This window comes from Barbus barbus (assembly GCF_936440315.1).
Source record: "Barbus barbus genome assembly, chromosome: 38".
NCBI lineage: Eukaryota > Metazoa > Chordata > Actinopteri > Cypriniformes > Cyprinidae > Barbus > Barbus barbus.
In genome coordinates, this window is record NC_136716.1 from 18,859,677 (window position 1) to 18,875,960 (window position 16,284).

At 36.1% G+C, this 16,284-nt stretch overlaps 1 protein-coding gene across 4 annotated transcripts in view; it reads right to left on the reverse strand.

Moving 5' to 3' along the window:
- Nucleotides 1-16,284, reverse strand: part of vti1a (vesicle transport through interaction with t-SNAREs 1A) — a 134,423-nt gene that overhangs the window by 100,729 nt on the left and 17,410 nt on the right. For 2 of the 4 annotated variants that reach the window (XM_079398075.1, XM_079398077.1), the window contains exons 4-6: nt 12,920-12,997; nt 7,836-7,856; nt 2,007-2,091 (exon numbers count right to left, since the gene is read on the reverse strand). In XM_079398075.1, coding sequence (XP_079254201.1) covers nt 2,007-2,091; nt 7,836-7,856; nt 12,920-12,997 — 184 coding nt within the window. The remainder of the gene's footprint in view (nt 1-2,006; nt 2,092-7,835; nt 7,857-12,919; nt 12,998-16,284) is intronic. The other 2 variants (XM_079398076.1, XM_079398078.1) reach the window with 1 other exon arrangement.

A 16,284-nucleotide genomic window follows, 5' to 3' on the forward strand; every position in this document is an offset into this window, starting at 1 on the left:
TCAAAGTAATAATAAAATGTGTAAACAAACATACGGCATGTTTAGATTTGAAGTAAGCTATTATTTCAAGACTTTATATGTATTGTTTGTTTGTGTGTAACAATTTAAATACAGTTACATGTATAATTTTATACGTAAAGCAATATAATATATATAAATGCATTGTGTATTACTTTGTGTATACTTACACTATATATATATATTAATATCTATCGAGTCTTAAAGTAATCGCATAGTTTAAGCAAAAAACAAATAAACAGCACAAAAAAACTTAAGACAAATTAAATGTTATAAAAAAAACAACCAATTATTATTTTATAAAATAGAAAACCTATGTAAAATTCATATAGTAAATGAATGTATATTTTATTTTTTATTATATTTATAATATATATAAATAAAATATATTTTAATTTATATTTATATTTTATTAATTTAGTATTAGTAGTAATAATTTAATTATTTATTTTCTTTACTAATTTACAATTGTTTTATTACAGGATAGCAGAAACCCGAATGGCTGGCGCTATAGCAGGTGTGGATTGCCGCTCGAGTGAATTTTAACACACGGTCCATAAACTGGCCGATCCGCCTCAGTGTGACACAGAGAGCGTGGGTCACCGCCACAACCCAAACAAAGCGCATCTATCCCTGCAGCTCCTCAACAGCCACCGAAGCGGGTCTGTGTTTACCCCAGCGATCGCTGTGCATTTTGCGTGCGGTTGCTGTGCCCAAATCCCAAAAGTACAGGGTTTGTCCTTCTTGGGCCACTTCAGTTTAGGACTACCTGCCGCTTCGCTTTTAAGATGCAGGTGTGTGTGTGTACGTGAGTGTTGGGGTGGTCGGTGGGGTACGGGGTCAGGGATTAGGATCACAGGAGTGAGACGCACAGGCCGAGTTGCGCTTTAACGCGGTTAGAGAAGGGCTGAGTAAACAGGCATTGTTCTGCACTTGCGGCTCCCACACTGAGAGCAGTGGAAGCGATGCGGCATTGTAACGGCTCTCAGAGGAAGAAACCGTCCTTTATGGGGGGAAAACTCCTCTCAGAGGGGGTCTGATCCCGCCGTTGAAGTGTACGGGCTTCCGCTTTGGTATCTTCTAGAAAAGCAGAAAATTAAATTGGGCAGACATAAGTAAAAAAAAAATATGTCTGAATAGCAGAAAAACAAAGGGACTTCTTTCGGTGAATTGAACATATATATATATATATATATATATATATATAAATGTATGCAGGGCAGGAATGAAAAAAAATGCAGATTGCATTTATGAATTTGTGAGTTGTTCTTGCGAGACATCAAACACCACTGGTCTGTGCAACCCTTTCTAGATTGGAATTATTAACTGTGTCGACGTCGCGCACAAGCCACCCTGCCATTATAATGTAAATTAACAAACTTTTCAAAACTAAGGCAGAAGCCAAAGAAAGCCAGTAGCTTCTTGAAGAACGAGCTTTGATACGTCTCTGAGGAATACACTCTGCTTCAACAACACGGTGACTGTCAGGCTAAAAAAAAAAAAAAGCCTGCTGATTCAATCTATTTCAGATCTAAATTAGTTCATTTTCTTGTATTTAAAGATAAAAACTAACCTTCAGACAGGTGCGAATCAGGTGACGTCTAAAGTGCTTTATTTAGATACCGGTTTATTAAAAGATCTGGGTCTTTATTTAGCTTGAAAAATTGCAGGACGGTGGAGGCAGGGTGTTGTTGTTTATTCTAGTCGACACGCCATCATTTGGTACCCATATTAAAACTCTCTCTCTCTCTCTCTCTCTCTCACACACACACACAGGTAGGTGAATGGAAATAAGGTGGTGTGTTTTGTGTGAGCCTAACAGTACTGCGGCTGCTGCTCTACACCTCTCTCTCCCTTGCTTCTCTTTGATGTGCTTCTGAAAATGTCACCAGTCGTCAAGGCGTTGTTTTTCCACTCTCTCTCTCTTTTTACCACGCATACGAGCGAGACAATTTGCTGTCGCTCACCCCCCTACCCAGAATGCCTACCAGTTTCCACCGCTATCTGGTAGCCAGCTTCCAGCCTTCGAGATGACCTTTCCAGCCTCTCTGTGTTGTCCAACAGATGTGCTCTCTGAAAACAAACCACAGATGGAAAGAAAACAATGAGAGTGATTGAGAAGACTGGGACATTATTTACAGAGACATTTTCAACACAATAATAGACACGCTAAGACAAAAGGGTACAGACCACTTAGTTTTAATTTAACTTGTACATTGATTTGAGAACGTCTAATTATGAGTTGCGTTTCCATAAATTGGACTGATCGTCGCGCAAATTCCAAAGGAAAAAAGGACGGAGCTCCAATCTAACACCTTTCCTTCTTTTTAATTGAGGCTTCCTTCTTGCAGTGGCTTTGTTCTGAAGGTGCTGCCAGATCTCATTACCTCACATTTAAAACCAGGGCAAAGATTAGCATGGGAGGGATGGCTAATTGAGCTGTAATATATTTTCAAATGCTGCTTCAGATTACCCAATATCTGTTAGTCTGACAAGTTCAGCATGCCACCATAACCCTTGTTACACTATGTTTTTTATTTGATGTATACACTTTTACAAATAAATGTTGTATTTATTGGTATCTAAGTTTTTTTAATGAAACCATAAACATCCATGGAAGCTTTAGATGGCACAAAAGGTTCTTTATAGTAGAAAAAAAGTTCTTTACACTAAGTTCTTTTAAGAATTGTTCCACTGAAGGACATTTGGGGAACCCAAAATGGCTCTTTAATGGCATCGATGTGAAAAAAACCTTGTATTTTTAAAAGTGTATGCTGTCTAAAACGCTTGCTGGTTTCTCTACAGTGCTTTTTGGATGTTTTAAGGGTCACTGTAAATAATGCAAACCAACAAGGCGTGTAAACTTTTTCAAGGAAAGGTTGGTACGGCTTGTGTCGAGTTACAGATTTACAAAGTCAGAAGTCATAAATGTAAGATTAAAATAAACATCATGGTCAAGGGCCAGGCACATTAATATTGCACATTGATTCAACTAATTTCAGGAAAATAATAACCTTGGCCATACTGAAAACTCTGAAGTGGTCGCAGACTCATGTTTCGAGAACATAAAATAACAACATAAAAATACAGTAAATTAACAACAGTGTGTAAAATATTATTACAATTTAAAATTTATATATATATTTTAAAATAAACAGATTAAATAAAAAATAAATATTTTAAAATATTAATACATTTTATAAAATAAAATATTCCGGTGATAGCATGTGTGATGAATTGGTGCATAAGACTTTTAAAATTATCTTAATATTAATTTCTTAATATTATCACAATTGATAAAAAAGTGCTGCCTAATATTTTGTGGAATGAACAGGAAGTTTAAAAAAAAAAAAAAAACTCTCACTGACCCCAAACTTTTGACTGGTATACATACTAGAAACAACAGAATTTATGTAGAACTAAATATCTCATACATACGTTAATATATACGTGCTAGAAATAAAATACAGTGAGGTCCAAAATTTCATTTGTAAAAATGCTTTTATTTTGGATTTTTCTTAATTTAAGTTTTAATTGCTAATTATAGTATATAAGCATGAATTTAAGTGAAAATTTACATTTAAAAAAAATGAAATTCAGAATGTCTTTAGTTTTTCCCCGTTTTCTCCCTTTAAAATCTGATGATCATGTGATTCAGCATGATTTGAGAATGATCTATATCTTTGGCATCAATGGAACATCAACATTCAGTACAAAGTAGTTGTATGATCAGTGATGTATGATCAGTACATGATCAGTGTCACAAATTTATGTTATTTTGAGATTCTGAACAAAGTCAGTAATGCATATTTTTTTTTTCATTTCACATCATACCGTCTCCGTTTAAAATTTGACACAATCCTAAAACTTTCTCAAAACTTTGTAGTCTTAAACTTTTGAACCCCACAGCAGATACTAAAAAACTAAGATTTTATGGTAAGCCATATCATGTATGAGTGTGAACACTGAATGAGACCACTGCATTTCTATTTGTAAATACATAACAGAGAGAACTAACTACATTTCTAAAGGACGTTAACCTTTATTCCTATTTACATGCACAGAAAGAATAAAGGCAGAGGGAAAAAATGAGAGAAACAAGTTTCCAGTTCTAGTTAAGCTGTCAAAATATGTAGCGGCTAATCACTCCAAGGAAATGAAAAATAGACGACATTTCACTTTTCAAAGTTTGACAATCACAGAGAAGGGAAAGAGGGAGAAAAAAAAACTGAACTTTTTTTTCTTCTCCTCCTCTCAGTTGACAGATGTCATTTAAAATAGCTGAAATACTTTTTAATAGTTTAAGGGAGGGGGTGTTAGTGGGAGATAGAGGGAGGGAGAGAGAGAGAGATAGAGAAAGAGTGGAGAACGGGGGTGGGAGTGCGTATGGGGAAAAGGGAGCCATCTCTGCCTAATGAGCCCCTCTGGATCAGCTGAGATGGAGGGGACGTATTGACATGCACCGCTTAAACTAATACACCTAGACCAGGGATGTGCCTGTGTGCCTGGAAGCACAAGGCAGCCAGGGATACTGACAGAGTAGCTCGCTCCCCCGTCTTCAAAGAGCTCAAGTGATTAGTATGTTATCATTACCATTCGAAACGTGATTTTCCTATTCCCTCTCGGCAAAGGTGACACGTCTCGGGGAGACGGCCAGCAGACTCGCGCGCCGGAAAGCCACTTCAAAGCTTTTTCTTGAATTTCTCTCCCTCGCTCGTTCTCACTCCCTCAGTTGGTCTATTTTTCTGAGGGAGGGGGGGCTGTTGATGTCTATTGTGCGTGTGTGTGGGGTGCGGGGGAATGGGGGTGACACACACTGTAGGTGCAGTGACGATAACAGCGCGAAGAAATGGCGACTTCCTGAAAACGTTAAAGAATGGCCTATCAAAACGAATTACCTCGCTCCAGCGGATTTGTTTTTTTCTATAAACGTCTCACGTGTGGATCCAAATGCATCCGTAAGGAGGTGATTATGAGCAACAAAGCACGTTAGACATAACACATCAGTTCAGATATTTAAAACAAAAAGCCCTAGATGCATATCACTCACTTTCATGGACCAAAATGACCTGAATAAAAGAAACCCTTTTTTTCTTGATTTATTCACTATTGGAGCGGCAGAACTGTCAAAATTGTCTCTCTTTTTTGGTCTTATGGAATTCAACAAAAGCTTCTTTTAAAGAGGGCATGATAAATATTGGTGCGTTCGTGACCGCCTTTTTTTTTTCTTTCTTTGCATTTTTTTATTTTGTGAAGAACCACACTTCAGTTGTAAGTTATTAACGTGGAACCCAGGAACAATGCGAATGTGACTCAAAAGAATTGTCTTCCCTTCTCTCTCCCCTTTTTTCAATATCAAACACGAGCGCTTACAATCGCAATTTTCTAAAGTTTTGATGATTCCTTATTATTTCAAATGGGGAGGGGGGGGGGGGGGGGGGGTGTTAGAGTCAAAGTGAATAATGATGACAGCTATGATTCAGACTGACTATGTGATCTTCTCCACCGTTTGTTTGGGACTTGTAAGAAAAAGAATTACAAGTGTCAAACAGCTGTGAATAAGGGTGCTAAATATTTAAACATGTTTTCCAGCTGAGGAAAAGTACAGTTTTAAAAAGCAGGCTAAGTGTGTATAAGCTGGGAGAAGGAAACAAAATGTGAGATTTAAAAACTACACACTGAATTTCTTCTCTTATTTGAGTTAAAAGGATCTTCTAGCATGCTCTGTATTGTTTACTTGAATGATTCTGGTGTAGCTTTGAGATGGGGAAGAGTAAAGAAAATTATCAGGCATTTTAGATAATTATATTTGAATTTGTGTTGTTATTTTTTACAGTACATAACAGGATGACACATACTTACAGTAGTAATGAATTAGTAAAATGATGCAAGTGTCGTTTTACTTTCATAAGATGACAGAAGCAAAGATAAGGTTTTTCATTTTTCCCATCCATAAATATTTAATGCGCCTTTACAATTTCTTCAAGATAGAAAGGATCAGAAATTTGCATTGTAAATACTGTTATCTTCAAAGATTAGCAATCACTAAACATCTTTACAAAAGCAGGCAGAAGCATGATGCAGTGCTATCCAGTCCTCCACTGAGAGGAGGCTTCCTTTATGAATGAAGATCTTCAGATATTGTATTCTGTGTGTGTCTGCATGTGTCTATGAATAGGGGAATCCCAAGTCCAAACAACAACACACACACATACAACCCTAGACAGGAGATGAAGATACCGGCAAGTGAACGTACACACAAGCACACACAGCTCGAGACGACGGCCTTTTATGCAGTAATCCACATGCATGCTCACTTCCAAGAAGGATGAATGCTACAAATACAAAAAGACATTACAAATCGTCCCCTTATCTCGGACTAAAAGGCAGGCTATTGTATTCTCATTCGCTGAGTGGGGGAAATGTCTGGGGCTTCCTAGCATTGCACAAAGAAAACTCAGCAGTTGGTTGAAAATCCATAATTCTGTTATATTTAGAGCCATGTATGCTAATAAAAAAAAAAGAAAAAAAATGGGAAACAAACATTTAAATATACTTTATTTATTTTATAAGGTGCAAATTAGTAAGGAGTTTATACCAGTGGTATACTATTTAATAAGAAAATCATTATTTATTTTCAAAATAAATGCTCTATAAAACATATGTGTGACCCTGGACCACAAAACCAGTCTTAAGTCGCTGGGGTATATTTGTAGCAATAGAAAAAAATACATTGTATGGGTCAAAATTATAGATTTTTCTTTTATGCCAAAAATCATTAGGACATTAAGTAAAGATCATGATCCATGAAGATATTTTGCAAATTTCCTACTGTAAATATATCAAAACTTAATTTTTGATTAGTAATATGCATTGCTAAGGACTTCATCTGGACAATTTTAGCGGCAATTTTCTCAATATTTAGATTTTTATATATATATATATATATATATATATATATATATATATATATATATATATGTATGTATGTATGTGTGTGTGTGTGTGTGTGTGTGTGTGTGTGTCTGTGTCTGTGTCTGTGTCTGTGTGTGTGTGCGCGCGTGTATGAATATGTACTGTATATATGTGCTCATTTCCTCTATCTGTATATTTACATTACTTTTGCTGTCAACACTCACTTTACCTTAGATACCTTAAAAAACACTAAAGACTTAAGACTGCTTTAAATATAATCTTTAACAAATCTCATAATTAATAGCCATTTTCACTGTTTGTTGTTTTAACTTATATTTTAGTGTTTCATTGTTTCAAATTTAAGATAAAATAGCACAGAATATAATATTGGCCACATAAGATGCTCTTTTGTTGATTTTGATTGCTTCCATTGTCCTCAGATAAAAGCGTCTGCTAAATGACTAAATGTAATATTGTTTAAATATAGTTACAATTTTAGCATGCAGACTACACAACAGCTAAAACACAGCATGCTAATGAAAAAAAAGTAGTTAACCTCACTAATCGACTACTGCTGGACGAATGGTTGACCCATCACTAAAAGAAAATAAAAGCATATCCAGATCTCCCCCTCCCTTTTTATTATAACAGCACGTCTCAATTGCGTTTTCATATTGGGTGAATGTTTTGACAAGCTGATTAAATCTTTTAAGGTTTGGTGTGAAACAGCTTTGATTCAGTTCCTCATAGAGCAGTATGTAGAAACGAGCCTCATTTTGAGCTCAGTCAAAAGAGACTTTAAAATCAGATTAGGCCTTTTTATTCTGACGAAGGGGGAAAATGAATGGAGGATCCGCGGGAAAAAAGAGAAGACCAAAACGGGAAGGAAGAGCAGCACTTACCTCTTCACGTAACTTTATCAACTGCCACATGAAGGCACAAAATAGAGGGAGGGAGAAAAAGAGAGGGAGGGAGAAAGAGAGTGAGAGATAGATAAAAAGCCGAGACATGGCAGGAAGCAGATCAGTCATGCGGCTGGGTACAGAATTAACCTTGACGATTTAGCTGTTTGCATGTTTAGCATTTAGAAATCACAGACAAACACATTAAAAGAAGCTAAACACGAGACTCATGCCGACTTTTTTGAACAAACAAAGATCAAGTTCTAGTGCTGTCACATTAAACAAAGAGACTGGGAATGGATTTCTCAACTCGCGACGTCTAAACTATCATCATCAAGGAAGAGGGGGAGAGAAACAGTCACATCACAGCACTTGATATGGCATAAGGGGGGAAAACACTAGCGGTACAGTAGGATAATAAAGATTTTGTACAGTAAGGATGGAAGCTCTGAGGATTTAGGCTCCTTAACAACAACTCCGCAGGATTCCTACTTTTGGACTAAGAAACAGAAAGTGACACCAAGCAATGCTCCTTTTTATTATTACAGGACGTGCTCATCGTTTCTGACTCGCTATCAATGTCAAATTAGAGTTTACTATGCATTAGGCCCATAAGGGAGGAACATATATACATAAACATAAAGCCAAGCGGTTGCATCTTATTATGGAAACAATCTACCATGGAAAAAAAAAAAAAAAAACATTGCAAAAATTGGGTTATTCATTTTTGATGAAAGGGAATTACATATTAAAACTAGAAAAATAGAGAATGTATGTCTTGCAGTGAATTCAGCAGCTCTTGAATGGTCTCTGAAAGAGGCTAATGCAATTTCAACTTAATCAAGTACATTAAGCATTTAGAGAAGCTCTTCATTACAGCCTCTTTATGTAACACAAGCGTTCTTGGCAAAAGGTGAGTTGCTTATCGGCAGCACACAACATATTCAGAAGAGGAGGGGAAGGACAAGTTTCTTAATTTGTCAGCCGTTGCAGGTGATTTTTTAATCTCCATTTCTTGCCAGAGATTAAAGGTTAGCAGATCTAAGGGGAAGCTCTGGGCCATTATTAAAGGCCTCTCATCTCTTTTTGTGTGCGCTGGTCATTTTGAATTTCGCTATTTTTAAATCATTCGCTATCATATCAGAAAAGAGGCAGAACTCGGATCATGAATTATAAACTTAATACCTCACCTAAAAGGCAGAATCTATGGTCGTGATGTTAAACTGCGGTGGTGGCCGCTGTCGGTGGGCATGGTTTGTTTCAAATCTTTTTCTCACATCTGCCGTGGGTTCACAACAAAGCTAAGTATGGCACTAAAACTAGATGCAATGTTTCTGGTATAAAGTACCTTTTGCAATAAATAAATATATAAATAAAGGACTAAACAAAAATAAAAACCATCATAAAAATAAGTCTTTAACTATAAATTGTACATTTCAGTTTAAAATTTGAATGTAGGAAATAAAATTATTATTATTAAAAATAAAACATGAAAATATATATGAAATACAAAAAAGTATTTAAAAAATAATTAAATAATTGGAGCTGTGTCCCAAATTAATACAAGTTACATTACATATACCCTAACAACACAATGAGCATGCTATGGAATAGCAAATAATAATAATAATAAAACATATCATTCCAAAAGAGGAATTACATTAAAATAGTTAAAATGTTGAAGTTAACCTTCAATATTAAGTTAAAAAAAATAACTTCTACACTGAGAACCAGGAAATAAGTCGGGCCGCGTTGCAGCTACTAGCTGTGTATTTTGATTTTTTGTAGTATTATTAATGCATTGCCTGCATTATTCAAAAGGCCAAAGTTTGTGAATACGCTATAGAAGTAGCTATTTAGGTTTGCTGTGAGCCCACCCGAGCTAAACACAACCCTGCAGACCGTCTCAATGAACACCAAACAAACCTTGTTCTATCATATTTGTGCTGCTTGGACGATTGCGAGCCCTCGCCGAGGATTTACCAGGAGAATCTGGAAGACTTTAAGCTTGCTGTTGTTCTTTTCTGCTGTGTTTTTTCTCTTTAAACCAAACCAGACAACCAGTCTTTTGTTGCTTTACCTGAACTCGCAAACATTTCTCGGGAAACGGCAGAAAGAAAAAAAAAAACGCGAAACTGTTTAATTATGTTGTGATGAGTTCATTCCTTCGTTTTTTTTTTCATGTGGTTGTTATTCGAAACTGCACTGCTGCAATTTTTCTGTTATGATAATCAGCGGATTTTCAAACAAAGATTTTTTTTTTCCAATACGGAACTCGATACAAGTGGTAATCTGCTTCCTTTGTAGCCTGTAAAATCTGGTCCACGCCGGCTCAAACCTGCCCAATCTCTCGTGGCCATGCCTTCTGCTGTGTCTGAAATCGAAACTATTCCGTAGAGTATTCGCGTGCGAAAAAAAAAAGTGTGTGTGCTCACACAAGAACGTGTGTGGTAAAAATGTGTGCGTTTCGGCGGAAAGGGTAGGGGGAGGGATGCTGAAGAAAAAAGAGCAACGGTAGACCACCACATTATTAAAAAAAAAGAGCGATAGCACCAATTCGGTCTCTGTCCGCATACAGATAACGAATAAATGCCGAACTCTATTAAATCGTCCTTTAGCTATTATCGCCGGGCCAACACGTTATTTTCAGAACTTATGACAACTCCCTATTTACTTAGCTATAAATCCTCACCATGTAACGAACAGATTTGTGACTGGTAATGATCTGCTCAGCCAGGGCTATATGAAATGATCCTGACCTCTTTTAGATCGTGAGGAATTAAATTGACCGACTCACCCCAGTCGCCCCCCCCGCCCACCCCTACATCTCTTCTCCTCCGCTCTATCGCTCCTGTCTCGCTCGATAAAAAACCCTGAAGTTCCGACCACTCCACTCACAGCAAGTCTTGTGTTAGCATCCCTAGTTTAATTCATTATTTTTCTTTAAATGGAAATGAAGTTAATTCAACACCTGAGGTCTGATCGGGAAGAAAACTGGTCCTCCTTTCCCCCGCTAAAAAAATATTTATGCACATTTAAAATGCATGTGGAAAACTGATACAGAACATAATGTCAGAACATACGTCTATGAGATTTCTTTTTTTCTATTTCATGGAAGATGGGATTAAACTTTTTTTTTATTATCAGTTTTATGAGAAAATGGATAAAATATAAATAATGCATTAATAATATAAACTTAATATTTAGTACACTTATAAATAATGTGTTACAAATGTTTTTTATAATTTAATAAAATGTATTCGTGTCTATTTACAAACATACATAAATATGTAATTAATAATACAAATATATAAATAAAATAAAAAATCTATTTAAATATTTATTTACACATTGTGTACATGGCTCATGCTCATACCCTCTTGTGCTTATTTTTTTGTGTTTGTGTGAAAAGAGGATTTTGATATTGTAGGTGACAGAAAGTGGGGAGCTTGACTGCATTTAAAGACAATAAATATAAGAACATCCCAAAGCACTTCATCCCTTTACCAGATCAATGGCTGCAATCTAACATAAAACATATCTCTTGTTATTGTCTCTAATGTCTTGTTATTAGGCAAATTATCTTTAAGTGTTTAAAGAATGGCTAATATGAAAAAGAATAAGAAACTTAAGGAACTGAAATATAATCCTTTTAAACTATTGTCCTATTGTTCAAATGCCACTAAAGTAAAATAAAGAATGAAAGCCTGCATCTTAAAAATCCATATCAAATGAGCTATTGTGCCATCCACGACAATTCATAATTATTTTTGATAAAAGAAGCTGTCATTGAATGCAGTTTGAATAACAACTCAAGTAATGTGATTTGTCATAAACTGATTTTATAAAAGGAAGAAAGGCAAGAATTTGATAAAACCATCAATGTCTAGCTGTGGGTTTGACAGCTCGAGGGACACTTCTACTCTCAACTTCATATGAAGTGCCACACTCATTTTTTGTGTCCCACTAATTTGGTGAGAATATGCATATCAATTACCCATCACGGCTAACGCTACATATGTTTGTAAGATGTGTGGTGCATAGGTCATCTGTGAAATGCTAATAAGCGGGGAAAAGACATAAAAAAAAAAAAAACTTTAGCAGTTACGAATGATCTCACGGCTCTTTCACAAGGTGCCTGTGAATACACTCACTTGGAGTGCATGTTGAAATGTGGCATATTCGATAAATATAGCAGGATAATTAAATGCAGTAATTATTCAAAGGAACTTGTCTGCCTTTTAAAAACAGCTGTGCAGGTGATAAAATTGTAAAATGGAAAATGTTACATTCCACTTTAGAGTATATGAGTGAGAATATAATATAATAAAATATATAAACAAATATATTTACATATAACATATATTTTATATTATAATTTATATATGTACACACACACAAACACACTGAAAAAATTAATTACACATACGTTACATATACACAAATATTATTTACATTATTAAATTATATATAATTTAAATTGTTTTAATATTTTTAAGTTTACAGATATTTAGAAATATTTTTTTTTTTAAACATGCATACACACATACACTTATTTATATATAAACTAAAAATCGAAACACATAAATATATGTATATGTGCGCGTGTGAGAGAGATTATTATTCAAAATAATTTTGAACAGAACCTTTATAGCTATCAACTTCTTGCCGATACCTGAAGATTTTTTTTTATATATTTATCCCTATGTGAAATAATACTAACCTTTATTTATTTTTTTTTATTTACATAGTTTTCCCCCCACCCTCAGTTTAAGGAACTTTGAAAGCTGCAGGGTTTTTTTGGGGGGGGGTTTGGGGTTTTGGGGCATTTTTTAGAAGAATAAGGACTGAGGCGGATGGTGAACAGCTGAGAGAAAGCGGGAATTTACCCCAATCTGGTGCTGCCCAGACACTGGTTAGCGCCTAAAGCCCATTCAGCATTGGGCAGCTTTGCATTAAACAGTGTTGCTTCTGCATGACTGGGTGCCAATGCCTGACTCTCTCTGCCCCTCGTGGCCCTGACCCGTCCTCACCCCAAGCAGCCACCCACACTGGGAAAGCACAGCCCCTGATTAACACCCTACCTGACTCTCCGAGGAGCTCCCATTATCCCCCAGGAGCTCGTTCCGCACCTCATCACTGTAGGCAATACGTGACCTTTTCTGCAATGGGAAGAGGTTGAGAGAGAGGAAAAAGAGAGAAAGTGAAGAAGAGGGGCAAGGGGAGAATGAGAGAAAAAACAAGCATTAGTTCACTTGACTTGAAAAATCACACATTTCTAAAGCACGAGAGCCCCCTGTTGGATCAGCAAACGAAACAAAAATACTTACACCAGGTGATATACTAAAGCGAGAGAGCGAGCGTATGTGTTGTGGAAAGAGAGGAAGTGTGCGAGTGTGTGTGTGTGTGTGTGTGTAATCTGGTTCCAGTGTGGCTTGACTGAACCGGAGCCCTCGGATACAATAGCAAAAGCCCCCCTTTCACTTAAATAAATAAAAAGTGTAGAATGGCGGACCGTAGTACAAGACAGAGGCAGGGAGCGTATTAGGAAAGTATCAGTTGTCAGAGGGAAATGTGTTCTGGGGGCTGTCACTGCTGTCAGTCCTGTTCTCTGGCAGACTCTGTGATAAAACCAAGCCAGGGAGCTAGACAGAGAATAATTCATCACCCAGGTCGACGCGATTGGTGTGCCATCAGATTTGGGCTCGTTCCCCCGTCTCTCCTCTGCTACGCAGTTTGGAAAAAGAATGCCGTGTCCAAAAAAGAAAACACACACACACACACACACACCCAACACTTCAGAGCGTGCCACCTCCGATTCAGCGAGCGCAGAAGCCGTGTATGGCATGTTTACAAACACACCCGACCTCTTCAAATACCCTCCAAACTAAACACACACTGGTGGTGCGGAGGAGAAAAAAAAAAACACACACTGAGATGGCGTTTACCAAGAGCCCTTTGCTTCCCTCTGTTCGCTCTTCCTGCGGGCTGGCAGTCTTCGGCAGGATGAGAGCAGGGAAAGGTGCAGGCGAGCCACAGGAAAACTAAACAGCAAAATAACTGCTATCCAAGAACTGCATTTTGTGATGCTGTGCTGTGTCACAATTTCTCGCAGAGGATGCGGTCAAATCCTGGAGGATAGGACGTTTGTTTGGCAAGTTTTATCAGAGTCAACAATTTATGATTCGTTCTGAAAATGTGTACTAATGAATTTGCACCATGCAAAATGTTTAGAAATATTTATTTATAGATATACAAAGTTCATAGCTTTAAAATCTCTGTTAAAAAGTATTAAAATAACACATATATTTAAATATGCATACATACATGAAATAAAAATATATATAAAATGTGTGTGAACGGAACATTTAAAGCTATAATCGTTTTGCCGATAAATGAAAAAATATATATCAATTCTAACAACTAACTTCCTTTTTATCTCCTTGTACATGAAATAATACTAAAAATATCTTTTTTTTTTTCTTTTTCAAACCCTCGGTTTATTTATTTTTGGGAAGAATAATTAGTCATGAATTTGCACTATTCAAAATTTCTTTTTATTTAGATCACAAACAAAAGTAGTTAATATAAAGCGCAAATGTAGGAATTGAGATTTCTAAAAAGGAGTCTGACAGATCATTCGGTTTAAAAAAATATATACATGTCATATCTTGTGTCATTTCTGATTTTACCGATCAGCAATCGTTTGCATTTGTCTGCATATTATTTTACAAACGAGCACCACAAACAAAGCACATCTTCTGACGAGGAAAAGAAACACACCCACATGTTCCATCTTAAAGAACATCAGAGGAACTTTGGGGAATGTTGACATGTTCATAATTGAAAACGGAAGCCTTGGAGATGCCTTCATTTGAATGCACACACTGTCTTCAAACCCTATTTTTGTTTCATTCTTCTTCTTCTTCTAAATAGCTGTTTGTTGTAGCTGAGAGCATCAACCACTTTTACGATGTAATCTTTGAGTGCATCTCGCACAAAAAGAATGGCAAATGCAGCCTTAAGTCTTCGAAGGGGAAAACTAGTCATAGAAACAAAGCAAGGCGCCTCTCCCAGCCCGTTTACACAATTTTGCAACTCCCCCTGCAGTAAAACAAGCCTCACACTGATTATTCTCCCTTCTTCTGCTGCTATAGCACAGCAGCTGGGCAATATTGACTGCTTAACCCTAGGAAATACTTTGATTGGTACTTTGCATTGGAGCCAAGTTATAGGTTATTAGAATTATTTATTTTCCTACTTACTTATCTTCTATATGCCACGCATTAATAAAGTGAAGCTATTTATTTAGATCACTGGAGAATTGCATATTTAATCACGACCCAAAACGACCTAAAATCGATTGGAGTGATATGAAAGCTTAAAAAATAATAAGCTCTCGCTTTTTAAAAATTAATAAATAAAAAAAAGAAATAATCAATGGATTTTAAAGTTCTAACATATTGCATAGTTCAGCTAGAGCACTCAAATATAAAACCTGTACTAACCCAGAGAGAAGTCTTTGTAATCGTAAGAATGGAGATACCTTATCGCTACAGAAAAAAAGCGAAATCTTTTTTTAATCTGTTTGAAAGGTCTTTCTCTTGTCACTTGTTTTAATCTTGGGTGAGAATTTGCTTCTATTCCCGGAAGCATAGGGAAAAAGTACAAAGATCCGTCTTAACTTTATGCAAAGTGGTCTGACTGCCTTTTAAAACAGACATGTCTCATCAAACCAGAGACGAGGGTTTTTGTGTCCTGTCAAAAATGTGTGTTGTAAGTCTGTTGACATGATGCACGATGCAAAAAAAAAAACTGTTCAACCAAACCATAATTGCATATGCATCGTGCATGCTAAATATTTATATGAGCTCAAAAAAAGATCATATATTGTCTGAAATAAGAATCATATGAACAAAACTGCAGCAAATATTAGTCAAATACATTTCTTATTATATAAATATAAAAGCATATTAAAAAATCTTATTTGCACCATCCAAACAACCTATGTGGTTAATTAAAAGAATTCAAGCAATAATAATAATTAAAAAAAAATAACCTTTAGTTCTAAGGGCAGGAAAAAGTAAAATAATGAAAAAAGTAAAAAAATGTTAGAAATAATTACCACAAAAATATCTTATTATAAATCAACTGCTATCTCTTATTGTTCATCATTATTATTGCTTTTTTTTCCCCACAACACTGTACACTGACAGCAAACGGCAACACAAGGACGCAAATAATAATGGGACCTGAACTGCAGCAAAAGTAAACAGTTCATTAGATAGGCATTAAAAGGCATAAAAATACCCAGGGGCAGAGTTTAATGAGAGGCCCTGAAGTGACACTGCCAAAGCTTTTTCCTCCACTTTTCCACTCGGAAACCACACGTCTGGTGGCAAACCGTGAAGAGTAATTAATAATATTTAATTTATAAAGTGTTTCATTA